We start from the raw sequence: 26,914 nt of genomic DNA, 5'->3' as shown, positions 1-26,914 counted from the left end.
CTCCTAACTACTATGTTTTACTGTTTCTTTAAGATACAGCTGCAGGCAAAGCTGGATCCAGGGATCCAAACATTATTACCATTACTCAGTCTTTCACTCTCTGCTTACTTCTGTGTTGAATTAATTCACGTGCATGTTAGGTTCTCTTCATTGATGGTAGCTGCAGGCTTATACCATCCTTCCATCTAGCATTTTCAGAAGAAAGTTATGTCCTCTTTCTGAAAATACTAGACCTACAAATGTCTATATGGAGTGATATAAAATAGATTCACAAGATTGTTAAGTAAAAAAACATTTTACAAAACAGTAGATATAGGTCAACTCATAAACAAACATTTATAATTGGAAGGATGTCAAAAAAACCATTGACAATAGTTATTTCTGAGTGTTATGATTCGGAGGACTTATTTCTTCCTGCTTCTCAGTATTTTCGTTTGTTTCTACATTGAGGATATATTACCTTATAATAAAAATGTGGAGGGAAAACAAAAAACTCAATACAAGCCAACAAATATATCTCCCTAAATTGTTCCCTTTAGCTAGGCACTCTTCCACTCCCATACCACTAAGATCTGTCCCTCAGGACATGGATACGTTGGGGGTGATGACACCAATCTTACCTGCTTCCGTTTAGTTAAAGCCAAGGAGATGAGAGGGACTGTCACCAGGTCGCTCTGCCATCTAATTGTACAAGTGAACAGGCTTAGTATCTCCCCTGACATTACCAATAATCCACTTTGGATCAATTTGGAAATGAGATATTAGGTCTTCCTTGGAAGCCCTGGCGGGAGTAATATTTAGTGGTGCATCAAGAAGGAGAAAGGAGATGAAACCAAGGGAGTTCCTACATGAACACACAGCCCAAAGTCCAAGTCCTGGGCAGAGTTAGAACTAGCTATTTGGTCTCTGCCCCCAAGGAGTTGACAGTCTCATTAGGAAGGCAAGATGGTAAGAACGGGTGAGGACAAGAGTGTGTGAGTTAAATCATGCAGGATGGGAGGCGGGGGCGCTAAAAAGGTGGGGGCACTGACCCAAGGGAGGATTATGGGTGAAGCTGGTCGTAAATCTCCCCATTCATGCTGTTTGGCACTAGTTTCCTTCTTCAGCCTGCAGCATCTGTAAGAACATGGAAAATTCGACCTCCTTGAGATTGCATCCTTATTTATAAAACAGGGATAGTAATAATCCCTATTTTATTGGTTTATTGAGAGGATTAAATTAGGGAATGCATCTAAATGCTTAGCCCGGTGCCTGGTGCCGAAAAAATGCTCCATAAATACTGCCGATGATGATGATGATGATTATTGCCAATAGCAGAAGGAAACCAACATGGAGATGACAAAAGGTTTGGAATCTTATAGAGTACATACTTAAAAACAACCACGCCCCTGGTCTTCCAGATTTGGTTCTCTTTTATAGGCAGGATGTAGTCCCTTGAATTTTTGCCCTCTGATTTTGTCCCAAGAATGGAGCGTGCGTAAGATCATTTCTCACCCTCACTCCCAACCTCTTTCCTAAATGTAGAATATTTATCCACATCCTCTTGGCTCAGATGTGAACTTTGCACCTCATCCAACCTGCAGACCACGTGACTCCATTTCACGGTCCTTTGCCTCATAGAAACCACTGTCTTGGGAACATTTTCTCATATTTTACAAATCTCGACTCTAGGGAAAAAATTTGAAACTTACACTGAAATAAAACTGAATAATAAGGCTCGATTGGGTTGAAAGATTTAAGGGAAAGAAAATTTCCTTGTTTTATTATTTCAAATTCAAAGTCTTAAATGCAGGCTATTAGAGTGGGAAGGAAGATTTAAGACAATGCTGATGCAAAAGAGAAAACGAAGACTCAGAAAGAAAGGGAAGAGAAAGAAATGTGTTCTGTAGTTGCTATTCTGTTTACAAGCCCAGGTCTCCAGCCTTCTTATTAATTCTGCAAGCTAGCTCAAAGTTCTTTTTCTATGTGAGCTATTCCAAATTCCTCTTTTTGCTTCTATTAGCCAGAGTCAGTTTCTGTTGCTCGAAACTAAGTAACCTTTACTGATTCATAAATAAAGGGGGAAAAAGGCAGTTAAGAGTAAGAAGAAAATAAATAAGGTACCAAGAGGAGTAGAGAAAATGGAGAAAATAGCCAGATCCTACAACTGTGTCACATTTTGAAGGATTCTAGTCCTAGTTTGGGCATATCCTTAAAAATAAGCTTGCACCCCACCTACACCATTTTTTAAATTAAAATGGTCCCCTTGTAATTGAGGTGGCAATTGGTTTTTGTATTAGTCAAGGTTCTTTCAGTTGTAAGTAACAGAAAAATAACTAAGCAGTTGGAGCGAAAAGTCCAGGGACCATGCTTCTGACATGGCCAGGTTCAGAGGCGCAAAGGATCCCATCAGGAATCGGATTCCCCCCCTTCAGGCCCGCTCTCCCCTGTTTGCTTCCTTCTCCAGAGCTTCTGCTCTCGATGGCAGAGAGGAAGCTTTGGGCTTATTTTGTACTAGTTCACCACCTCAGAAGAAAAAGTTTTTCTTTTCCAGTAGTTGCAACAAAAGTTCTGAGGTTGATGCTTACTGGAAAGATTTGAGTTGCTTTCAATCACTGAACTAGGATTAGAAAATTATGATTTCCAGGCTTGGTCATAAGCCTGCCTTTGAACTAGGCTCAGCCCATACAAAACCACATAGGAAAAGAATGAGGGAAAACTCTCTCTCCAAGGACAGTAGAGATGACGACTTGCCCTCCCTAAGTTTTCTTCAGTTCTTTCTGGGTAACAAAACACCCAAACATTAGCCAGGCATATAGCCACCCAGAATCAAGACTACATTTCAAAGGGTCTCTTGAAACTAGAAAGTCACGTGACAATGTTCTGACCAATTGAAGATAAGTGGAAGTAATGCAGGAAACTTGCAGGAAATGTCCTCAAAAGGATATGGCATGTCTTTCTCTGTCCTTTCTTCCTTACCAATGGTCAGAATGTGGACGTGATGGCTGGAGATGAATAAGTCATCTTGGACTACATGACGATTTTGGAACGGAGGAAATACATGGTGGGGCCTGGTCCCTAACACTGTGGAGCCAGACCAGCCCTGAATCTTCATCTTCTTTGATGTGATAAAAAAAAATAAACATATATCTTGTTTAAGTGAGTGTTATTTGACAAACCACGCAACCCAACATAATCCTACCTGATTCCCCCCAAGGGAGAATCATGGTACTGTCGTAAAAAGATAGGGATCAGGGATGAGTAGCAGGCATGTCCACGGTCTCACTCCCTGAAGAATTCCATCCAGGTCATGGCTACTACTCTGGTTGGAAATTTGAAGAGGCAAATTTGCCTGCATCTGATGTACATGAATACCCAGAAATTTCAGAGTTTATGAATTCAAAGATAAAAATAATTCTAAAATTGAGCCAAGCGCAGAATTCTGAGAAATAACTGTACCCATGTCTTTTTGTCTAAGAAAAAAGTGGTTGTCAAAGTGGATTAATCCATGTATAACCTTGTAATCTTAACAATGAAGTGCAGAAATAGCAGGTTCACAATGTGAAAAACTGTTGAAGGCACATATTAGAACTCCTTTCAACATATTTGTTTTGACATTTTTATTAACAATTTGAGGAATTAATTAAATTGTAATCAAACATGGAGATGACATGATGCCAATAGAACGGTGTATGCCTTGAATAATGGAATCATGGAATTATGCAACATCAGAACCCCAAGAGGTTTTTGAAGTTAATTGTAACACCCCATTTCACAGCTGAGAAGACAGGCTTGGAGAGGTCAACCCACTTACCCAAGGCACACCTGGAATCAAGGGCGAAGCCGCTGGGATTCAATCTTTCTACTTTTTCTATTTGAATAAATGAAAGCTCTGTCATGATTCAAGATTCAAGCAGACATTTTTAAAAAATTGGAGGAGTGAACTGATGAGACAAGATAAAATTTAATCAGGTCAAATGCGTAAGGACCTACATGTTGGGTCCAAAAAAAGTCCACTGTACAAGCACAGTATGGGGTAACTGTGCCTTCATCAGCAGCACTTGTAAGAAACATTTAGAGATGCTACTTGGCTGCAAGTTTGAGACGTCAGCAGTGATGTAGCTACGAGAAACAGATTATGGACTCATAGGTGGCATTAGTAGAAATAGAGTTTACAGAAGGGAGGTGAAGAGTCCTGCCGAACTTTCCAGTCATACCTGGAATTCCTCATTCAGTCCCAGGTGTCAGATTTTAGAAGTGATATAGACAAATTAGTTTACATCCGGGAGAGAAGCCTAGGATGGAATTATGTGAGGAATGGTCAAAAGAAGTTAAGGAACTGCAAAGCACTGTAATTAAGAGCTCGAATCTTGCAGTCAGACTGCCTGGGTTTAATGCCAGCTCTGTCAATCACTGAGTATGTGTTCATTAAGCCTTAATCTCACTGTCTGTAAATTAGGAATTATAATAATACCTATCTCCAAAGATAAACGAGGTAGTGCATGTCAAGTGAGCTGCATGTTACTGGCACGAAACAAGCACTCAAATGTTAGCTACTGTGAGGATTAAGGAAGCAAAGTGAAGTGGGGCTAATGGTACCAATCTCACAGGTGAGGTGAATATTGAATGAGTTACATACTGAGTGCTGCAAACAAAGTTGGTAGTTACTATCTGTAGTAGAGAGATTGGCCTAAGGTGTCTAGGGATGGGACTGGTTTTGGGGCAAAAGATTCCCTGGCTTGGGCTAAGTTCCACAGAGCCTGACCAGGTTATCCCTAAAGAAAGACCCTGAATAAAGATATTCAGTTGGGGGCAGGTGGTGGGGATGCTGGTAGTCAACTTAGACATTCCATGGGGGTACTCGCTTGGTAAACACCTAGGCACAGTGACTTGGCATTGTTGCGGAGTGACATCTTAGTTGCATTCTTGGCCATGGCCATTTAGACCTGCTCTGACGGCCGGTTCTGACCCACTTTGTGGTCACTCAGGGCAGTACTGGGGTTGCTCACTCAAGCCTGTTCTGGGCATGGTCACTGAGAATTGTCCTGTGGGCAGTCACTTAGGAATCCTTCGAAGTGGAACTGCGCCTGGATGTCTTCTCCGACCTCTGTTTCCTCCTCCTTGTGCCACTGCGTGAAGAAGTCCTCAGCATCCTGGACTTTTTTTTTTTTAGGGACGCTGTGGGACGCTGAACAGCTCCCCGCGGAGCAGTGCGCCGCTAGGGGGCGGCCGCTAGAGAGGAACCCGCCAGGCGCGGAGTGCGCCCCAGTTCGAGCTCGCTCTCGCGCCAGGCCCAGGGAGCGGTGGAGTGACAGTGGGGTGGGGGTGCATGCTTCATGGGTGTGAGACAGAGCGAGCCGCCTGGGTGTGAGTCAGCGCGCGGGGGGCTAAGGAGCTCCATGAACAGTCACGGAATCTCACTCACGATCGGCTCCTCCGCCCATCCCGTCTAGGGCGTGTGTCCCAGTCCCGCGCGTGTGCGCACACGGCACGATGTCCGATTCCAGGCTATGTGTGTCTGTTTGGAAAGGTTGGGGTGCAGGGGGGCGGAGTGTCCCTGTCGGTGTTTCTATGGCCAGGTTGGGAGATTTCTCCCTCTCCGACCCCGTGTGGGGTGTGGGGGTGTGTCCCGGTCAGAGTACATGCGTACCTGTGTATGTGTGTGCGTGCGTGTGGTTCGACTGTTTATCATTGTAGGGTGCTTGCGTCTGCGCCTGGGTCTATGTCTGGGTCTGGATGTTGGCGCAATCTCGACCTGGGGGCCCACCCCGAGGTGTTGGGAGGCCAGAGAGGTGGGGGTGTCTAGGCTCCTGTAGGACTAAATGCCTCGACACCCTCCCCTCACCACCCCAAGCCGGCCAGGGCTCCTTAAGGAGCGGCCTGAGCTGGGAAGGCCTTGGGTGGATGAGTCGCTGGCAGAGGTAAGAGACTAGGGGCGCAGGGGGCGGGCCAGGTACCCGGGCGGGGCGCGGGCTCGGGGGACCCGCGCGGCTGACGTCAGGCGACTCCTTAAATAGAGCCGGCAGAGCGCTCCGCTCGGCATTTCTCGAGGAGCCCGAACGGGGCCGGCGCCAGCGCCACCGACCGGTCTGCCCTCCAGCCGGCACAGCCGCGCCGCCGCCGAGCGTGCGGTGCGCCGCGCTCCGAGGATCGGGAATGGGGCTTCGGGCGCTGGGCGCGCTCCGAAGCCGGCGCGCCTAAGAGCAGAGGAGCGCCAGGAGCCGCCCCGCTGCCCGGAGCCCCGGCGCCTAGGACTGGGAGATGACGGAAGCGCAGCCGCCTGTTTCCCGGGGAGCCGCCGTCCCCAGGATCCCCGGGCATGGTGCGCGCCCCGGCCAGCAGCGCCTGGAGAAGACGGCGCCCCCTTCGCCCGACCCGAGTGGCCCGGGCAGCGCCCCGCGAGCCCTCTAGGCGGCCGCAGGGCCACAGCAGCTCCGCCGCCGGCGCCCCCTCGGAAACCATGACCCCCGGCGCGGGCCCATGGAGCCATGGCCTATAGGGTCCTGGGCCGCGCGGGGCCACCTCAGCCGCGGAGGGCGCGCAGGCTGCTCTTCGCCTTCACGCTCTCGCTCTCCTGCACTTACCTGTGTTACAGCCTCCTGTGCTGCTGCGACGACCTCGGCCAGAGCCGCCTCCTCGGAGCGCCTCGCTGTCTCCGCGGCCCCAGCGCAGGGGGCCAGAAACTTCTCCAGAAGTCCCGCCCCTGTGATCCCCCGGGGCCGACGCCCAGCGAGCCCAGCGCTCCCAGCGCACCCGCGGCGGCGGTGCCCGCCCCTCGCCTCTCCGGTTCCAACCACTCCGGCTCCCCGAAGCTGGGTACCAAGCGGCTGCCCCAAGCCCTCATTGTGGGGGTGAAGAAGGGGGGCACCCGTGCCGTGCTGGAGTTTATCCGCGTGCACCCGGACGTGCGGGCCTTGGGCACGGAGCCCCACTTCTTCGACAGGAACTACGGCCGCGGGCTGGACTGGTACAGGTAAGGAGGGAGCGCCCCACTCCGCGCGCCCAGTCTCCCGTCGGCTCCATCCTAGAACCATCTCCTGCGCTTTCTCTTGTCCTTAACCCGGCTCGTTGTGTGCGTTCAGGCTGACAAGGGGAGACTGTAGCAGAAGGATTTACCCAGAACTTCCCAGTGATTATGGAGACGGGCACGCAGTTTCTTTAACTGCCAAGGGCAGTTGTCTTTGGAGTCGCCAGAAGGGAAGGGAGCTCTCTAACCAAACCTCAGAGAGCTGGAAGGCCGGCTCCGTGTCCAGCCTTTGGGGTGGGGCAGGGTGCCCAGGGAAGGGACAGGCCAGGACACGTGCTGCCTGAACACAGCGCCCTGCTGACCCTCGGCGCACCTTTCCTGGCCTCTGAAGGACCCTGAGAAGGGAAAGTCAGAACAGGGCCCCCTTGCGGCAGGGCTCTGCGCTTGGGCGAGGTCTCCATAGTTCAGGCCGAAGGAGAGGACGTCCCCTGAGGCGTCGGGATCAGAAAGCTGCCTTCGAAGTCTGTTCCCAGCTCCAGGTATTTGCTGCTGTACCTGGGCTGAGACCCCCAGGCGCTGCGACCCTGTATTAGTGGTCTTAGAGTAGTGGACAGGAACCCTGGATTTGAGTCTTGGCTCTGTCACTTAGCTTGAGCAAATGCCTAAAACTCCATGAGCCTCGATTTTCTCATCCAACACAATGGGCAGGAAAACAGTCCCTGCTGTGTCTGCCTCCCCAGGCCTTTCTAAAGTGCTTTAAAAGTGTAGCATAGATACTTTGCACTGGGCGGTGCTTCTAAACCAGCAGCCAGGACGTGGACTCTGGGATACTGGTGGGCACCTCATGTGAAGGCTGGCTAGTGTCATAGGGGCAGACAGTCATAAGTCGATGGTCCACTCCCCCCACTGCACTGCCCAGCATGAGAGCCACCCAGGCTGGTGGTGTCTGGGGATAGCCTGAAGCTTCTGGAAGATGGCACCCTCCACTGTTCAATGCCCATCTGCCTCCTAAGCCCTGTATGGTGCTGAGGTGTAGGACTAGCCCACATGTGGCCTGATCAGGGCATCCCTGAGTGGGGGTGGGGGGGGTCGGGGTGGGGGTGATGTATGGGCTCCCCATAACACATAGGTCACAGAATTCTCCCATTCACCTGACCCCTTGAAGACTTTCTGGAAGTGTCTGCATAATGATGAAACTGGGGAGGGGTGGCGTGGAGGCTGACACAGTGGCTGATGCTAGTTTTTTTATTTTTGTAAAAGTAATCCGTTTAGGAAATAGAAAGTCGTAAGCATTTCGGACAAAGGACAACTTCATAGGAAGGGGGACCCCACTGGGTTCATAATAGGGGACCTTGGATTTACAAGAAAGAGGGCAACAGGGCCGACTTGTCACCTTTGCCAGTTAGCCCTGGCCTGCGGTGGTCGTGGTTGTGGGGGCAAGGGGCACAAACCGTCCTCAGCAGGCAGACAGAGTCTGTCTCCAGTGGAGCCCAGCAGGGGATAGCTGGCCTGCGGGTGGCCCCAGCACCATTATGCCAGCTTAATGGAATAGGGTGGCACAGAGTGGCAGGTCTGGTGCTTCCCCAGCTGTGACCCACAGGCATCCCCTCTGGGTGCACGAGGTGTCGGGGACAACGCGGGAGCCAGACCCAGGGCAGAGGCAAAGGCAGCGAGCAGCAGAGCCCTGTGTGGGTCAGTGCGGTCACACTGATACACGGCAGGCTCTCCTCGGTAGGAAATCTGAAGATCGTTACGAAGCCGTTTGCCCATGTGAAGTGCCTTTTAAGCGCAAAACAGCAAAATTCTGACCATGAGGCTTTTCGATATTGTGCCCCCCATTAAACACCCATCCCCTGCACCCAGTCTCTGTGCTCCCCTCCCCTCACGCCGCCCCCAAACACCCTAGCTCAGGCTTCCTTCCCGGAGCCCGTGTCATTCAGGGATGGCTGCTTTTTATTTTTAACCTTGGCATGTGTGATTCTAAGCCAGCTTAGCTGTGAACCTTAGAGATGGGAGCCGTGCCTTTTTTTTTTTTTTATAGCACATTTGGATTCTGCTAAAATTCTCAGCTGAGTCTTGGTAGGTTTTATTTAACATCAAGCACACTGACAGCTCCACTTCTCTCTCTACTCCCCGCTACTTCCCAGGGTCTGACTTACCCTCCCTTTCCCCCTTTATATTTCTAAAAGAACAATTAGCCTGGAGGCCTGGTACTAATTGCCCCATGCCCATCACTTCCCCAGGAAGGCTGGGCACCTACTGTCAGGAGAGAGCTCTGTGATCTGTACTTCTCTCAGTTGCAAATCCACACCCTCGGAGTCAAGGGTTTCAGCTGGCTTGCCATTTCTGCCTAAAGTAATACTGCCCCATTTGGACGGTTTTTCCATAATTGCCTCAACATTTCTCTGTATATGTTTGATCCTTTATTATCACTCAAGTAGTATGCATAATTGCAGAAATGATGGAGATTTCTGGGATCCTTTAAAACCCATGTTTTCACTTTATTCCCGAATTCCATGGGTTTGGATGGCAGTTGATATGCTCCTCTTCTGCCCACTGCCTCTGTTATTTGACAGATGTGAAAACTGCAACCCCAGAAAGAGAGAGCATCGGGATCTGGGGACACAGCATGTGGATGAAATTTAGGATCAGAAGTCACTGGCATACAATATCCCACAAAGATACATGTGTGTGTGTCTGTGTGTGCATGTGTGCATTTCCAGCCACGTGCTCTAACCATTGCTCTGCACAGCTTGTCACCATAAAGCCAGTGTCCACGAGGTAGACATGGCCAAAGAGCCCTTGCGTCCACTGTGGTGGACTGTGTTTTCCAAGGGTGGGCTCCAGAGTTGTGGGCAGTGGATCTCATTAAATATGCCCACGGCTGAGCCCCTGGGGATAACCGCCTGGGTCCAGGGACCCAAATCAGATAGACAATGGAAAAATCCAAAGCTTAACTCTCACTCCAAAGGAGAGACTTCTTTCTGTGAGTAAATGGAGAGAAACCAGGAGGTGACAAACATGTGGTGCCTGCAGGCAGAGTGGTACAGTCAGAGAGACACCATCGGCCAGAGAGACCGGGAGAAAGAGTCTGCACCTGCCTTGCCCCAGCCTGAGCCCTCTCTTGGGAACCAGCCCCTTCAGGCCACCCTAGGAGAGCGCAGCCCTCTGTGGTGGGACCCCTCCCCTCGCTATTTGTCTGAGATCCATCATGAGGCTTACCTCACCTGTGCATCTGGCCTGAGTCCCCCTCCCAATTTCCTCCCCAAGGTAGCAGCTGGGCCTGCAGGGTGGGGTCTGCTAGCTGCTTGGACAGGTGGCAAAGCGAGACCATGCTGACTGACAAGGGAACCAGGATAGGCCTGTAGTAACTCTCATAGAAGGTTGTTTCGAAGGATGAATGAAATGGTCTCTGTGAAAGTGCCCTCAGAGTTCAATTGTACGTAAAGATGAGGTAGGAATGTTACTGTGGCCACTGTTACTCCGGCTGCAGCACTACCGACACTTCCGTGCTTACCGTCAGTTCTAGTAGTGTTAAAACTATTGGTTTCCGTCCCTGCTGCTGTTACCAGATGGGGCTGAGGAATTAATTGATGGCTAGAAAAGTAATTCCATGATAGACTGGAAGGGCCCTGGTCTGAAGTCCTGCTTTCAGCTCTGCTGCAGTTTTCTTTTTCATCCTCCCTCCCTTCCTCTGTGTTGATAAAACGTCCCCTTCACATTTCTGGGTGTCAGTTTGCTCACCTTTAAGATGGGAATGCTGCCTGACCTGCTTTACAATCTTGTGAACATCAAGTAAGACAATGTATGTGAAATGCTTCTCCCAATTGAAGATTATCTTTAGGATGCTGTCATTCCCCAAAGGTTGGGTGTGGGTCTTCATCTTTTATAAAGAGGTAAAAGCTGTGTATTGTCCAGTAGTTTTTTGAGTCTTAGGGGAGGCTGAGTTTTGTGTGAAGTGTTCTCCATTTTGCTAGTTTTCAGCGATGGGGGGGGTGGTGGGGGGGTGTTGGGGGAGCAGTGTGGAGAGGAAGTGAATTTCTCTAAATGCATTGAAATGCCAACAAGAGCAAGTTAATATGTGATAATCGACTCTGTGCTCTGGTGTCAAATCTTGATAGATAAGCCCGTTCTGTAAATTTTAGACTCCACTTCACAATGCTGGTTATTTATTTGTTCAGCGTTGATGGTGTTCTTGGGATGGTGTGAGCCAAAGAAGACACAACATTTACCCTGCAGGCAATAGTCTAAGTAAGAAAGATTAAAAGCACAGAATAATGTTTTTCACCTTATTCAGCTCATTTCAGTCAGGAAATCAAATTCTAGTGGCAAAGCCAAACTCTAGAAAGGCAAACTTTAGGAAGAAATAAAACCAAAGGCAGAGTCAAGTGGCCTCCTGTATGCAGTAGTTAATGCAGAAGGCTTTACTGTCTTTAACAAACTGGTTAACAAGTGACACAGATTGATCCATGCTCATCGAGTGTGCACAGACGTGTGTGCATGTGCGCCCCACACGCGTACACAATTACCGTGTCTGTATAGACACACGTCTTCGTAAGGAGTTTTCCAGCCTCAGTCCAGGAGGATGTCATGCGCACTGACTAAATGAAACCATTGAGTCCATGAATTCCCCCATCCATCGTGTAGCTTCGCAGCACGCTGGAAATACAATAGTTCCTGCACGTGTACGGATCTTGTCAGGCACCGAGGAACATTCAGAATGGGCAAGCAGAGCTGTCATTGCTCAAGGAGGCTCTTGAAGAGCTGGCTTCACATCCCCCTGGAGCTTAGAGGGACAGTGAAAGAGCCTGGAATGGAGACCCGGCTTTCCCCAAGGCTTTTGGTATGTGGATATTTAGGGGGAAAAGCCCCTGACTGGCCCAGTGCCCTTCAGCCAGCACACATTGTTACGGCTGTTTTGGATGCTAAAATGTGAAAATATCGCTTATCAGAGATTCTAAGAAGCACATTTTTTTTCACATTTTAACATCTCTGAAATTAGGATGCATCTGACGATTGCTGGGCTCTTAGATTCAATGAGATATGATGCTTCCATATAGGATGGAAACTCTCTCCCTCAGCGCTGCCTCTGTTTTGAGACCCACTGGACTTTCTAAAGAGCCACTGACTAGGTGGCAAATGCCTGGCACGGCAGGGAGCCCCTGAGACTCTGCTTGTCTCTGCGGCCAGCAGGGGTCTCTTCTGATTGGTCAAGGAGCAGTACCCATTGTAGATTTTTGATTGTTACCCAAGCCGTCTCTCTGAAAGCCTCTGTCCTGAAATGAGGGAAAGGGTGGGCTGATGCCCAGCAGGAGATAACAAGATGCTGTGGTGGGCATGTTCTGCATGGCCTGCCATACCGCCCAGGGATTTGGAGGCACATCCAAGAGTCTCTAACAAGTTCAGGGCAGAGTCAGTGCCCATCAGGTGCTGTACCTGCGTGCTTGCTAACGCTCCATGCGTCTGGCGCACGGGACTGTAAAATAACTCTCTTTCCTTTGGTTAGACCTCCATGAGTCATTCCTGAATGACTGAGTGACAGAGTGGGTGGGGAGGGGGCCGGAGCACACAGCTCCCTATTGGTGGGGTCCCCTGGAGGGCTTGGAGGGGAGGCTGTCTCTATGTGCAGGGGCAGTGGGTAGACAAGCACGTGGACTGTGAGTCAGGTTGGAGGGGTCTGAAAGGTCACACAGCCGAACTAAACCTGTGGGACTCAGTATGTCCTCCAGAGCTAAGCCCGGGGCGGGTTAATCCATTTATTTGTCAGACGCCTACCATTTGCCAGGCTCAGTGCCAGGCTGCTGTAGGCCAGCTCTGCTGCCACTTTCCTCTCCTGATGGGCTGCACTGATGGGCTGAAGTGCTTTGTAGTCCATGGGCAGCTTGACGAGGTGGGTAAAAGCCACCAGTGAGTGGAAATAACTTAGCATTTCAGAGGTAATTGCTGCCTGTCAAGCTACACAGCTGGGCTGTTGGTCCAATGCTGCAGTCACGGGGGCTTTCTCAGGAGGATGATGGCATAGGGAGGGAGGCAAAGGGTTATTACTGAGCATATTCTTCCAAGGAACATGGGCCAGAGGTTCTGGTTGGCTTATCTGGGGCTCGAGCATCACATGGATTTCCTGGCACAAGTCCATTGGGAGTGTCCTCCCACGCTTTGGAATCAGAGGCACTAATAATGGTCCCATCTCAGTGCCCATGGCCACCAGCTGCCATGAGTAAGTCAATTAGGGGTGTATGCACTGGGTGGAGGCCTGAGGACCTCTTACTGCTGTCTTATGAGGGGTTGCATCGCTCCCACGTTCTCTGAAATGAGTTTTCCAGGCATCAGACATTCTTGTACTGCCTTCCGATATGCCAAAACCTGGCATGACCTCTACTATTATTTTCTTAATATTTTTAAGTTAATGCATTTAAAAATTATAATTTTTCATAAAGAACTAGGCTTATTTTTCCCTTTAGTGTGTATGTTTTAGGATAGATAATATTCACATAATACAAACTTCCGAAGCGACAAAGGATACTCAGTGAAAATTATTCTCCTCCTTCCCACCCCGTCTCCCCACCATGTACTTCTTCCCAGAAGCATCACAGGTGTCCATTTTTGTGTCCTTCTAGAGATGTGCTGTGCGTTTGTGAATCTAATACAAATTATGCAAATATGGCTAAATATATATATATTTTTAAAAAACTTTATTTAAAAACCACCCTAAAGGGAAAACCAGCATCACTTGCCATAATTAGAAAGTAATCATAAAAATAAATAGATTGAAGACAAAACAGTGCTATTGAATTTTTGCTACCTAAGGTGGCTAGAATGTTCCAACCCTGCAGCCTGCTCTATCTTTGTTTAAAAGAGGACATTAGGGGATACTAGTAAGAGCAGTTAAAGAAATACTGATATCAATGTGAGACTTTTCTCCTTGATGTAATCAGGAAGAATGAAAGTGAAGTGGAAAAGATAATACCTTGTCTCACTATGTGATTTGGTGATATTTAGTAGGTCTGTGTAGTACCTACAGTTACCAAGGTGGGCTGTACACCAACATGGTGGGAAACTGCCAGAGTTTGCAGAAAATCCAGCTTCAGTAAATCCAGTGATATTTCCAGCTTTCAGATTCCTTTGATGTGTTAATGATTGGAGGAGACAAGCCAGAGAAAAACTCAGAACAAATATGGACATTCGGAAAAGTATTTTGACTTGCAGTATTTACAGGATAAGTCTAGCCTTCAGAAGAACAGGGTGTAGCGGGTATTTAAAAGAAAAAAAAACCCCACAAGGCTCCCGTTGGTTTCTTCACTGTTCTCACTGGTGGAAAGTCTGCAGTCTCCCCCGTGGTTATCAGATCTACATAGGTCATGACGTGCCTGCAGGCGTCAGTGTTGCAAAAATCAGAGATAAAGTTGTGAGACAGGGTGTGTTTTTAAAATCTCAGGATGCAAAGTTCCTTTACTTCCACCCTGCGATGCGCGATGTGAGGCTTCATTAGACATAGTGGCAGGGCAGGTGTCACTTTTGCTTCCTGAGTTTAATCTCACTGAATAAAGAGGGGAAGACAATGTCTTTCCTTTGTGCATACTTGCTTAGCTGCATAGAAGGAGCTGCACTGGAGACAATTGTCCCTGGGACTTCCCATATATTGTTAACAGAAGCAACTTAGAGGGTGTCCATGACAGCAGGGCTCTCCAGGTTTGCCTTTAGTTGGGCAAATAATCATCCACACTGATGAGCAGGGGGCTTCCTGCTAGCTCAGGGTCCCCCCGGCCTCCATGCTCACTGCTGGGTGAAGGAATCCCAGATGGAGCCTGAGGCTGGTGGAGAGATGAGCAGCCATTGAAACAGTGCCTCTCGTGGAGGAGGGCTCCTGAGGGAGCACAGAGAAGAGGGATCCTCTCGGAGGGAGGGAGAGCAGCCCAGATTCAAAAGGCGCGGGTGAGATGAACTCAAAATGGAGATAAGGAGACAGAAAGCAAGGGACGACAGTCTCAGCACAGTGACTAAAAGCTCAGGATCTCGAATCAGAATGAATGAGTTGGAGTCTCAGTTCCGCTGTCTGCTAGGTGTGTGTCCGCCAACCGGTGGCTTCTCTGTGCCCCAGTTCCATCTGCTCGCTGAGACAAATCGTCACCAACCCCATCAAGCTGCTGTGAGGACTGAATGAGGAACAACATGGTAAAGAGCTCAGAAAATTCCTGGCGTGCGGAAGGGGTCCAGCAAGTGTTAGCTGTCATTATTAGTCATTGAGTTTTTCATCGTACCTTTATTGAGCTAAGTGCTGAGGACCTAGACGTGAATAGGACACAGGTCCTGCCGCTGGGCTCTTTGCAGTTTGATGGGGTTATGAGATGTTCATGGAAAATTTCTACGCAAGTCAGGTGGTGAAAGTACCATAATAGAGATACAAGCAGAACTACAGTAGCGCAGAAAGGAGACAAAATCCAATAGAGGGACTTTTCAAGGCTTCCTGGAGGAGGTGGTATGTTATTTGGGTCTCAGTGGGCAGATAGGATTTTCACAGGTGGTGGTTGATGAGGGTGGCCCCATGGGAATGCCGTTTCTGAATACATTCATCCCACAGTTTCATCTCTGATTACAGTCATATTGCAAAATAAAGTTGTTTTGGATCACTTTAGTTCTGTACGCATTTATTGACCACCTGCTATATGCCAGGCACTGGGCTAAGCCCTGAAAAAAATGAAGATGAGGGGGGCCGGACCAGTGGCACAGCAGTTAAGTGCACACGTTCTGCTTCAGCGGCGCGGGGTTCGCCGGTTCGGATCCCGGGTATAGACATGGCACTGCTTGGCAAGCCATGCTGTGGCAGGCATCCCACATATAAAATAGAGGAAGATGGGCATGGATGTTAGCTCAGGGCCAGTCTTCCTCAGCAAAAAGAGGAGGATTGGTGGTAGTCAGCTCAGGGCTAATCTTCCTCAAAAAAAAAAAAAAAAAAAAATGAAGATGAGGAAAAGGATCTCTCCTTTAAAGAGTGGGAGGGGCAGACAAGTTCAATAGCAAGACTTGCTGAGAGAGAATACTTCCCCAGGCATTGCAGGGTCACTGAGGAGGGGCCCCCACCTGCGGTGGGTCGGAGAGGCTTTGCGGGGAGGTGATGCCTAAGCTTTAGGTCATTTGCATTTACTGTTTCCTCTGCCTGATCACTCTTGCCCCAAAGCATCCTAGAGCTTGCTGCTTCTCAACACGCAGGTTCCAGCTCAAATGTCACCTCCTCAAAGATGCCCTCAGCCTTAGCCGCCCAATCTGAGCTGGCTCACCCTCACCACCCTCTCTCATCACCACCTTCTTTATTTGCTTCCTACTTCTTATTGCAATCTGAAATTGTGTTGTTCATTTTTCCTCTTACTTTCTGTCTCCCCCACTAGACTGATAACTCCCTGAGAGCAGGGATCTTGTCTGTCCTGTTCGTGCCTGTATCCTTGGAGCTCAGAACAATGCCTGACACACAGTAGGTGCTCAATAAATAGTTGTTGAGTGTATATACTTAGATAAGAGGGATGGCTAGGAATTGGTGAGTCTGTTCCAAGGCCACCAACTGGCCCCCTGCTTTATTGGGCTTTTCACACATGGGTCTCGGGAGACTGCGTGGGAGGATGCAGGACGCAGATGCTGGTGACTCGGCCATCACTTCACAAGATATTTATTGAGCACCTACTCTGTACCAGGCACTGTTATAGTCACTGCAGAGAGAGCAGTGAAAAAACAGACTAAAGTCCCTGTCCTATGGGGCTTCCTTTCTATGGCGGGAAGGAGATGGTCAGTACACGAAGAAGTCAATCATATCTACGTCTGATGGTGAAGAGGGCTGTGGAGGAAATAGAGGGAGAGGACAGTGCGTGGTGGGCGGGAGGGTGTAATTTGAGATAGGGTGGGTAGGAAGGTGATATTGGAGCAAAGACCTGAAGGAGGTGAAGGGGCAACACATGCTGTGATCTGGGCGAAGAACATTCTAGGCAGGGGGAGAAAGAGAGGCAAAGGCTCTGAGGACAGCAGAGCAGCTGGTATGACTGAGGAAAATCTAGAGGCCAATATGACTGGAGGGGTGTGAGCAAGGAGGAGAGTGGTGGGAAGTAAGTTGGAGAGGTAGCTGGGGCCAGATCCTGCAGGGCCTTGTCGGCCATTGCGAGAACTTTGGCTTCTGCTCCGAGTGAATGAGGAGATATTGGGTGGTTTTGAGCTAAGGAGTCATATGGCCTGACTTACATCTTCAAGGGATCTCTTGGGCTGCTATGTAGGGGAGCGAGGATGGAAGCAGGGCAACTGGTTGGAGGCTTGTGCAGTGGTAATGGTTGGTGGAGGGGTGAGAAGTAGGGAGACGCTGGGTGCATTCCACAGGGACACTTGTGGGATTTGCTGATGGATGGCACGGGGCAAGGTGTAAGAGAGAGGAGTCAAGGAAGATGGCGATGATGATGATGATAATGATGGTGCTGCTGCTGGTGATGATGACATTTATCAAGGGTTTGCCGTCCTTCGGACCCTTACAAGTGACAGGCTGGGGTTTGAAGCTAACATACTTCTCAATACAATCCCTGCCTTGACTGGCTGTGTCTATCTGTAGGTGTCCTTGAACTAACCAAAGAAAGGAGTCATGTCCTACTATAACTTAGAGGCTTCAGGGTGACCCCTAAATAGGTGGGAGATGGCATAATCCCTCTTTCTAGGGCGTCTTCGAGGCCCTTTATATATATATACATATAAATGCAGTGTTCTTAGGTAACGTCTTGAAATTTTTTGAAGGTTGAATTAGCTTTGTTCCAACCCAGAAAAGGCACATGTCACTCATTGTGTGTGTCACTCAGTTTCCCATTCTTGTCCCAGCCTCGTCAACGTCCATGACTAGATAGCATGACCTTGATGGCATTGCTAGACTTAGGGGGCTCATATGTGTGGTTTCCTTCAAATGGAATTGAACACCATAATACCTTCCTGCAAGATAATCGGGGTCTGAACCTCCCCGACTTGCCCAAAGCTGCTGAAGCATGGGGAATGTTCTCTGCTTTGGCAGCCTCTTTGCAGTGTGTTTCTGCTTTGATGGTTTTAATGAAGATATGAAATCATCTAACAGTTTTCATTTTGCTCAAGCAAGATGGCTTAAAGTGGAGGTAGCATTTCCCGGGATCAATCTCCATTTTCAGAAGTGGTTGGTTAAACTCTCTGCAGCTTATGGCCACTTCTGGCTGAAACAGTGTGGGATCTGAATTATTAATTCCGTGAAAAATGAGTTAAGTCATTGCAAAGCTCTGTGGTGGCAAAACCCCTACTGTAAGCCCCTTCTCTCCTATTTTCTCTAGCACGAACACCACCATTAACCAGAAATTTGGAGACAACTTGGCCAAATGTCTGCCGGTCATTTCTCTGGGTGGGAAAACACTTGACTTAATTCACTTGTTCTTTCCTGCCAAGGATGAAGAGGAAGAAACAGGCATAAATGACTCTGGGAGGTCTTACGTCAAAGCCGTTTTCATAGGTACTCGAATTTGGACGTCATTCAAGTGACAACTCTGCAAGCAAGGGGACATCTCTCAAATATGAAACTCTGAGCGCCTCTACCCTATCCAGGTGGCTGATGCCGAGGGAAGTATGTGGAAGGATGGCGAGCTCTGAGCGGTTTTGAATATGGCACTGTGAGCTGGGGGCGGTGACCCAGCTGCAGAGAGCTTCTGTCCCATGGAGAAGCAGTGTAGGGCAGCGATGGCATCGCAAACTCAGCATCCTGCCGACACTCTGTGGGCACGTACATGAGTGAATGAAGCTGGCTGTGAAACAATAAGGGGGGTGGATTTTTCCCATTTAGACAAGTCCCATCTGGAGAAGGCACTTGCCCCATTTAGAGAGGAACAACCACTAGTCAATCCCAACAGATTTTTTGCCATTCCTATATTGCCAGATCTTCTAGGCTTTTTCTTTTTTAGAAGAAAACTTGAAAAGGCGTTTAACAAAAATGTGAACTGTTAATTTATAATTGTGTCTTACTGATTCACAACTTTTATAGAACACTTGTGGACCAAACCGAACATGTTTGTGGGCTGAATGTTACCTGTAAGCTTTCCTTTCAGGATTCTAAGAGGGTGGTCCTTACAAGCAAGTTCTACTTCTTTGTAATCCTGCCTCTGCCACGTATTAGCTGTGGGGTAAGCCGCTTCACCTTTCTAAGCTTTGGTTTCTCTTATATAAGATGAGGATGTTATATGTTCCCGTCTCCTAGGTTCTTGAAGTGATTCAGTGTCATAAGTGTTAGATTTCATTATTGTTGTGGGTCCCTCTTCCTGGATTGTGCTTGGAGGAGGTATGACCATCGCTAAGCTGATGGGCATGACTGGAAGACAAGAGGCATAACGTGGACCTTTGTCAAGGTAGGGAAAGCTGGAGTCTTATCAGTTAGACCAATGAGGAGGAGAAGAATTGGGAGCTAGGATGACCCAAGGTTGGAGAAACCCATTTGGTTGTAGAACTGGCACCCAGGGAGGGAGCCAGCAGTCCTCATTGCTCCTTATGTCATTCATGTATGTGCCCATGGAGCCCCTAAGGATTTTGAATTTGTGATGCCATCGTTGCTCCAAACTACTTCTCCATGGGATTGAAGCTCGCTTCAGCTCAGTCACTATGCCCAACTACAATGCCATATTCAGAACAGCTCAGAGCTCTTCATCCTTCTACCCACTTCTCTTGGCTTCAGTCCCCTGGATAGGGTAGAGATGCTCAGATGTTGATGTTTTAGAGCTGACCTTGCTTCCATAGAAGGCTAATGCCTCTTTGATTCAGTGGTTTGGTGTAGATGGAAGTCCAACCTGGAGAGTAGGATCTTGCTGACAAGCAAAGGAAGGGATGGGCAGAGGTGGACCATAAAGATGAGCCTGGAAGAATTTCTGTTCAGTCTTGGTCAGTAGTTGGCGCTTGCAGAATGACAGAAGAACATTGGACAGCGGGGCAGAGGAGGCTGGAGTGAGAAGAGCATGATGGAGCAGAGAAGGCAGCTGCCCCTCAGGAGAATGAATTGTGTCAGGCCTGGCACGATTCCGTTTAAAGTCGAGGTGAAGGGAAGTCTGTTGGGATTGGTTGCATGATCAGTGTTGAGAGCCTGGATGCATGAACCATTGGAGGAGGAGCTGGGAGATCATCCTGGCTTTGCCTCGCCTCCAGAGCAATCTGTCTACAAGCCTCCTCAATCATAGGGTCATCAAAATTCTATCTAAAATGACACCTTGTTTCCCAGCCTTCTGTCATTTGGGTGCCATCTTCACGATTTATATTTGGATATATCTAAAAATACTTTTATTTACTTTACATGGTATTAAAGTTCACCTATAGCTTTTGCTTTAACTTATTTACTTAAACAGGAAACTTTATATCACTACCCTAAATGGAGATTATCACTTGCCAGAAATAGAAAGTAGTCATAAAAACCTATGCAGTAAAAATCAAACAATGCAATTAAATTCCAGCCCCATACTGTTGCCTGTGCCTTGTTCTGCCTGAGGCAGCCTCTTTTTTCTGTTAAAGAGAGGTCAAAAACTGTTAGAGAGGTGTTCGCATTTTAGCACCTAACTAAGACTTCCTCCATGATGTAATCAGAAGATTTGAATAGAATGAAAAAGGAGATAATTATTTTCTAATGATGTGACTAGGTGGTGTTTCAAGTCACATCCGTGTGCCACCTAAATGAGTTTTTTTAATCTCTGGTGGTTCATATCCCACACTTTGGGAAACGCTGACCTACCCACCTAGATCCCTCTTGCTTTGATGTCACTGTATTATTTTATCATACCTGGTTGTCATGGTCCATCAACAGCTTGGGAGGGACTGGCTGACATTACAAAGTCTGGGTGGTTTAAAAAGCTGTGATTCCAATTTAAATTGCAAATTGATGGGGCTTCATGGTAAGAGCGAATGCAGACGTGTAGAACTAGAGGAAGAGATCCAGCTATGCAGTATTTTTAGATCTTTTTCCCTGGATCAGTTTTGTATAATTTTATCTGGACTCTGGGTTTGATAAGTTCCAATATCTGCTCTCTACTGTATTACCTGAGGGCTAGCTCAAAGTTTCTTTACAATTCCAACTTAAGTGACCTATGTAAAATCTTTATTTATTGTTCCGTAAAAAAAAAGGTGACTTGGATGAATCTCAAAGGCATTATGCTGAGTGAAAGGAAGGTTACGTACTGTATGATTCCATCCATATGATGCTCTCAAACAGACAGAAGTAAAATGATGAAGAACAAATCAGTGGTTGCCAGGGTTTGGGGCAGGGGGAGGACGTGACTATTAAGAGGCAGACCAGGAAATTTTGGGGGCTGATGGAACCATTCTGTATCCTGACTGCGGTGGTGGTCAAATGAATCTGTACATGTGTTAAAATTCATAGAGCTGAACACCAATGAAAAGTCTATTTAACTGTATAAGACTTTTAAAGATTTTTTGTAAAACCGACTTTATTTTTAAAACATCCATGATTATAGATCTCGGTATTGATGGGCATCCTATACCTTTAATTCCTAATTATCAAAAGGACCAAGCTCCCAGATTTTTGAAGTTCACTAGCCTCCCTAACTTCTGTCCTTATTATGAGTTAGAATCAAGGATGTGGGTGGCTTTTGCATCTTCCTCATCCCACACCCACGTTCCTGAGTGACGCTGGGATCTGAAGCAAAGTCTGAGAAGTTTCCGTTGTGGTCTGAGGCCACAGTGGCCAACACAGATGTCCAGCCAGGCTTCCACCTAAAGATCTGAGGTCAGGACCACAGAAGGCAGCAGTGGGGAATGCATCTCACAATCAGAGTGCCTGTTAGTGGATGCGAAGATCTGGCTGAGGTCCTGGGGAGAGTTGGAGAGGATATGGGATGGAGAAAAATGGGTCATAGCCATGGCAGGGTTACCCACCGCTGAACAAAACAATTCACAGTCTACCAACAGCACATCTGTTCTCCTGACCGCCAGGCAGCCTGAGGACTGAGCTAGAGAAGCCCCTCCTCAGCCCATCCTCCACCCAGAGCCAATTTAGCAGGGACAAAAAGCTCCCAGACACCCCCTCTCCAGCCAGAGCTGGGGAAGAAGACCCCACCCTGGACTGGAGAGCCCTCAGCGCCCTCTTCCCAGTACTTGGTAAAGACCCCATCTTTCTCTAAGCCCCCCATGCCACAAGACTTCACTCCCCAGCCACTGCTACAGATGGGCCACAGTCGTGTTCTCTCTTCCCCTGGCATCTGAAATTGGACATAGAGACCATGTCAACAGCAGAGAGAGCAGCCATTAAAGCCTGGCTGTACTGCTTGCACTTTGTATCCACAAGGCACCCCGCATCCGTTCACAAACCCCAGTTTTTATTGGGGTTAGTTTGAACGGGTTTCTTTTCCTCAGGTGACTGAGATATTACTTGGGTGGTTGTGCTGAAGCCATCCGGGCTGGAGGCAAACATGTGAGTGTTGCCAGTCTGTGGGTGATAATTGAATTCATAAAAGTGGCTGCAATAACTTAGGAGCCTGTATAGCTGGAGAGGGAGGTCACAAGGTGGGGCGTGACCCGGAAGTAAATTAACACAGTGATAGAGAGGCCTGGGCGGAGGGGCAGTTGGTGCATAAACCACCGTGGAGCAGAGGGTCTGTGCACCAGACGTGTTTGAGGTGTCTGCTCCTTCAGCATCTCTTATTCTGTGCCAACCCCTAGGGAAGAGATGGTTTATATTTCTCAACTTTGCCATTTTGCTGTGGTTATTGGTCTATTTGGACTCAGGTCAACTTTGGTTATTCATATTAACCTATTTCAAAAATGATGATGATCATATTACATATCAAGATGTCTGATATCTGTTACTGTCATCATTGTCCCCAACATATAAATACTTGTGCTTTTTCTGATTATAATTTATCTATAAGTAAATAAATAAGCAGATGAGCAAATAAAGATACATCCACATGATGGAATTCAGCATAGCAGATGAAGAAAGAAAAATATATACTGATATGGAAAGTTCTCAAGATCTGTTGTTTACTTAAGAAAACAGCAAGGTGAAAATGTATTATCTTTTGTGTAAAAGGGGGAAAGGAATAATGTATATTCAAATTTTTTTGTTTATGCATAAATAAATTCTGAAAGGATACACAGAAACTAATAACAACAGTTTCCTGGGGGGTAAATTGGGTGGATGGGGACGGGGTAGGAGGAAGACTTTTCAACACATATCTTTTATTTTTTTTAGCCTATGTGAGGATATTCTTTGAAAAATTAATAGAAATTGTACATTGTGGAAAAATTAGGAAACTGATAAAAGAACTAAAAAGTCATCCAAATTGTACTTCTGGTTATAACCACTATTTGAATTTTGCTTTTTTACCATTCTAGACAAATCATGTGTCTACTTTATATAGCACTTTATATATACATATGTATATTATCGTATGTTTTATATCTTTTATAATTTGCAATTTTGCTTAACAATATGACATGGATATTATTCCATGATAATTATGGAACTACAGAATCATTTTAAATGCCTATGTAGCATTTGGTTGTGTGTGTGTGTGTGTGTGTATGTATATATATATATACATACACACACACACCATTATCTCTTTAACCAAATTTCCTGTTGTTGGAAATTTAGATTTTCTCCACATTTTACTATTTAAAAATAAAAATGACAGCAGCAAGCACTTTGTCCACTTTTTCCCCCTCAGGATAAATCTCTTACAGAGGAATTTTTGGATTTGAAAATAGCATGCTTAAAAGAAAAAAAAAAGAAAGAAAAATTTGTGATACAAATTGTCAGCTGTCCCCTACTCTCCCCTACTCCTATGACAATTAGCTGAAACATTTATATTTCACTAGCAGAGCCTAAAATGGCTTTTTTCCCACAACTTTGTCAGCACTGACTACTAAGGGTCTATTTGATCTTTGCCACTCTAACACATAAAAATGATCTCCTTTTAATTTGAAATGTTTGATAGCTATTTAAAAATGTTTATGCCTGTTTGTATTTACTTTCTAAAATTTTTCATTAATTGCTTTTTCCTGCTGGATATTTTTCTCTTTCTTTTTAAAAGAGGATTCTTAATGATTAATGATGCTTATTCTGGGTTGCTTTCATACTTTTAATGTCATATTATTTCAGATATGTTTCTGGTGGGTGTATGGAATTTGGCTGGCTTTTATATTTTTATCTAGTCTGATAATCTTCTCTCAATATGTTAGTTTACTTTTTTTTATTGATGTCGTAATGGTTTATAACATTGTGAAATTTCAGTTGTACATTATTGTTTGTCAGTCACTATATATATGTGCCCCTTTACCCCCTTATGTCCACACCCTAAACCCCTTCCCCTCTGGTAACCAGTAATCTGTTCTCTGTCCCTGTGTTTGTTTATCTTCCACATATGAATGAAATGACGTGGTGTTTGTCTTTCTCTGTCTGGCTTATCTCGCTTAACATAATACCCTCAAGGTCCATCCATGTTGTTGCAAATGGGACGATATTGTCTTTTTTTATGCATGAATAGTATTCCACTATATATATATATACCACATCTTCTTTATCCATTCATCAGGCAGTGGGCACTTGGGTTGCTTCCACATCTTGGCTATTGTGAGTAATGCTGCACTGAATACAGGGGTACGTAAGTCTCTTTAAATTGTTGATTTCAAGTTCTTTGGATAAATAGCCAGTAGTGGGATAGCTAGATCATATGGTATTTCTATTTTTAATTTTTTGAGAAATCTCCATACTGTTTTCCATAGTGACTGCACCAGTTTGCATCCCCACCAGCAGCGTAAAAGGGTTCCGTTTTCTCCACAACCTCTCCAAAACTTGTTATTTTTGGTCTTAGTTATTATAGCCATTTTAATGGGTGTAAGGTGATATCTCGTTGTTGTTTTGATTTGCATTTCCCTGATGATTAGTGAGGTTGAACATCTTTTCATGTGCCTGTTGGCTATCTGTATATCTTCTTTGGAAAAATATCAGTTCATATCCTTGGCCCGTTTTTTGATTGGGTTGTTTGTTTTTTTGTTGTTGCGTTATGTGAGTTATTCATATGTTTTGGAGATTAAACCCCTTGTTGGATATATGATTTGCAAATATTTGAGAGTTTACATTTTTATGTATACTGATTCAGCTATTTGAACTTTTTTTTCTATCATTTACTGTATTCATTTTCATTGTTTCTTTTTTCCTCCTTTCCTGACTCTCCACTTTTGGATTGGCAGAGAATTTTTTATTCCCCCTTTTCTTCCCACTACTGGGCTGGAAGTTATATGAGCTATTTCTGTGCTTTTGACAGTGACCCTTATATCTGACCAAACAAAACCTTAACAGAGTAACACAGAGTGCCATGACACCCTACCTCCTCCACTCGACACTGTCCAGGTTATGCTTGCCTAGTATTTTACTCCACTTGCTTTTGTGATTTTAATGTCTATCAAAATAATGTGTATATGTAGTTTAAACAGGTAAATAATGTCATACGTCTTATCACAAAAACAGCAGCCCATTTCCTGACTCTCAACATTCTGATTCCCGCTTAACGGAAGCAACTGATTTTGAATCTTTTGGCTATCTCTCCTTCTATGTTCCTCTATATTAGTAAATAACTTGTTTCTATTGCTATGTCTTATACATCACAAAAAGGATAAACTTCTCAATTACTCAGGTAAATGAAGAATTTCAAAACAACAATTGTGCAATATGTAGAAAATAATGATAATGTGTACAATAGTTATTGAAACTAGTCAGGTGTAGCCAAAGCTATACTCCACAGCAATGTAGCTTCTTTATTAAATGAAGAAAATGAATTGACTAAGGATTTTACCCCAGAAGTTAGAAGAATGATAAAAAAAAAACTTAGGGAAACAAGGAAGATGTCATTTGGAAAGATAATAACAGAAAATGAATCTAGGAAAACAGTAACATTGATTGAAAAAAAAAAATAAATCCAGAGCTGATTCTTTGAAAAATCAATAAAATAGACAAACGTCTATGGTATTTAATCAAGAAACAAAAAGATAACACAAATAGGTAAAACTAGGAATAGGAAAGAGGATAAAACCACAAGATTTTTAAAAATCTGCAAAAGGCTCAAGCATCTTTATGATGCTGAAAAAGAACTAGATAAAATCTAATATTTAGTCCAATAAAACATGCAGTGCATCTTAAAGATATTTTCTTAGCAGGATTTTAAAAATAATTTTCAACATGACATCTTGAGCTGTGGATACCATTTCCCCCAAACTCTGCCTGCTGATAAATCACAGAAGTGCTAGATAAAATGTAAATAATAAATAGAAGAGTTAGAGAAAGTATAACAACTAAGATAAAAAATCTTAGCCAAGAACTTTAGACATCCTCGGGGCCACAGTGGATGAGAACGGAATGGCAAGTGGTGCTGCTGTTGCTAAGGACTCCACTTCTAAGTAATTATTACTCAATCATGTCATCTAATGCGTCTCCTATTTCAAATATTACATTTGATGTTGTACTCAAGCTTCAAAACCATATTAACAACATAAGTCTGCGTATACTGGTTCTGGTCCTCACCTTTCTTTCTCCCTTACTTTATGACTTTCTTTAGTTGTTTGTTTTTATTTCTCTCTCGACCAGTTGACCAACTTATTATGAATAATGTTTTTTTCAGTTAGTGTTTTACCTTGAGTGCTTTGCTAGTTTAAGAATATCTTCCTGCTTTTCTCGCACCTGAGCTATAATTTGGCTGAATTAAAATTTTTACGGGAAGATCTTTTAAGGTACGCCTCTGAAAGCGTGGTCCGTTGTCTTAGGGCATTTGGGGGGCGGGCAGAGGAGGAGTGTGGTGTCAGCTGGATTCATCTTTTTCCTTTGCAGACTGTTTCCTTTTGGTTTTTCCCTTGCCTGGATGCTTCCATAATTTTTCTCTGTTGTTTAAGTTACAACAGGGTAGGTTTAGGTGTGGTTCGTGGGTTTACCTCGCTACTTACGGGCGCTTC

General features: G+C 45.9%; 1 protein-coding gene across 1 annotated transcript in view; it reads left to right on the top strand.

The window, feature by feature from the left end:
* The first annotated feature begins 6,017 nt into the window (after positions 1-6,017).
* Positions 6,018-26,914, top strand: part of HS3ST2 (heparan sulfate-glucosamine 3-sulfotransferase 2) — an 81,972-nt gene continuing 61,075 nt past the window's right edge. Inside the window, exon 1 of the mRNA XM_001500813.7 lies at positions 6,018-6,952. Coding sequence (XP_001500863.2) covers positions 6,468-6,952 — 485 coding nt within the window. The 5' untranslated portion in view covers positions 6,018-6,467. The remainder of the gene's footprint in view (positions 6,953-26,914) is intronic.

This window comes from Equus caballus, chromosome 13 (assembly GCF_041296265.1).
Source record: "Equus caballus isolate H_3958 breed thoroughbred chromosome 13, TB-T2T, whole genome shotgun sequence".
Lineage (NCBI taxonomy): Eukaryota > Metazoa > Chordata > Mammalia > Perissodactyla > Equidae > Equus > Equus caballus.
The sequence above is the reverse complement of the archived record's forward strand: the minus strand, read 5'-3'. Positions and strand labels throughout refer to the sequence as shown.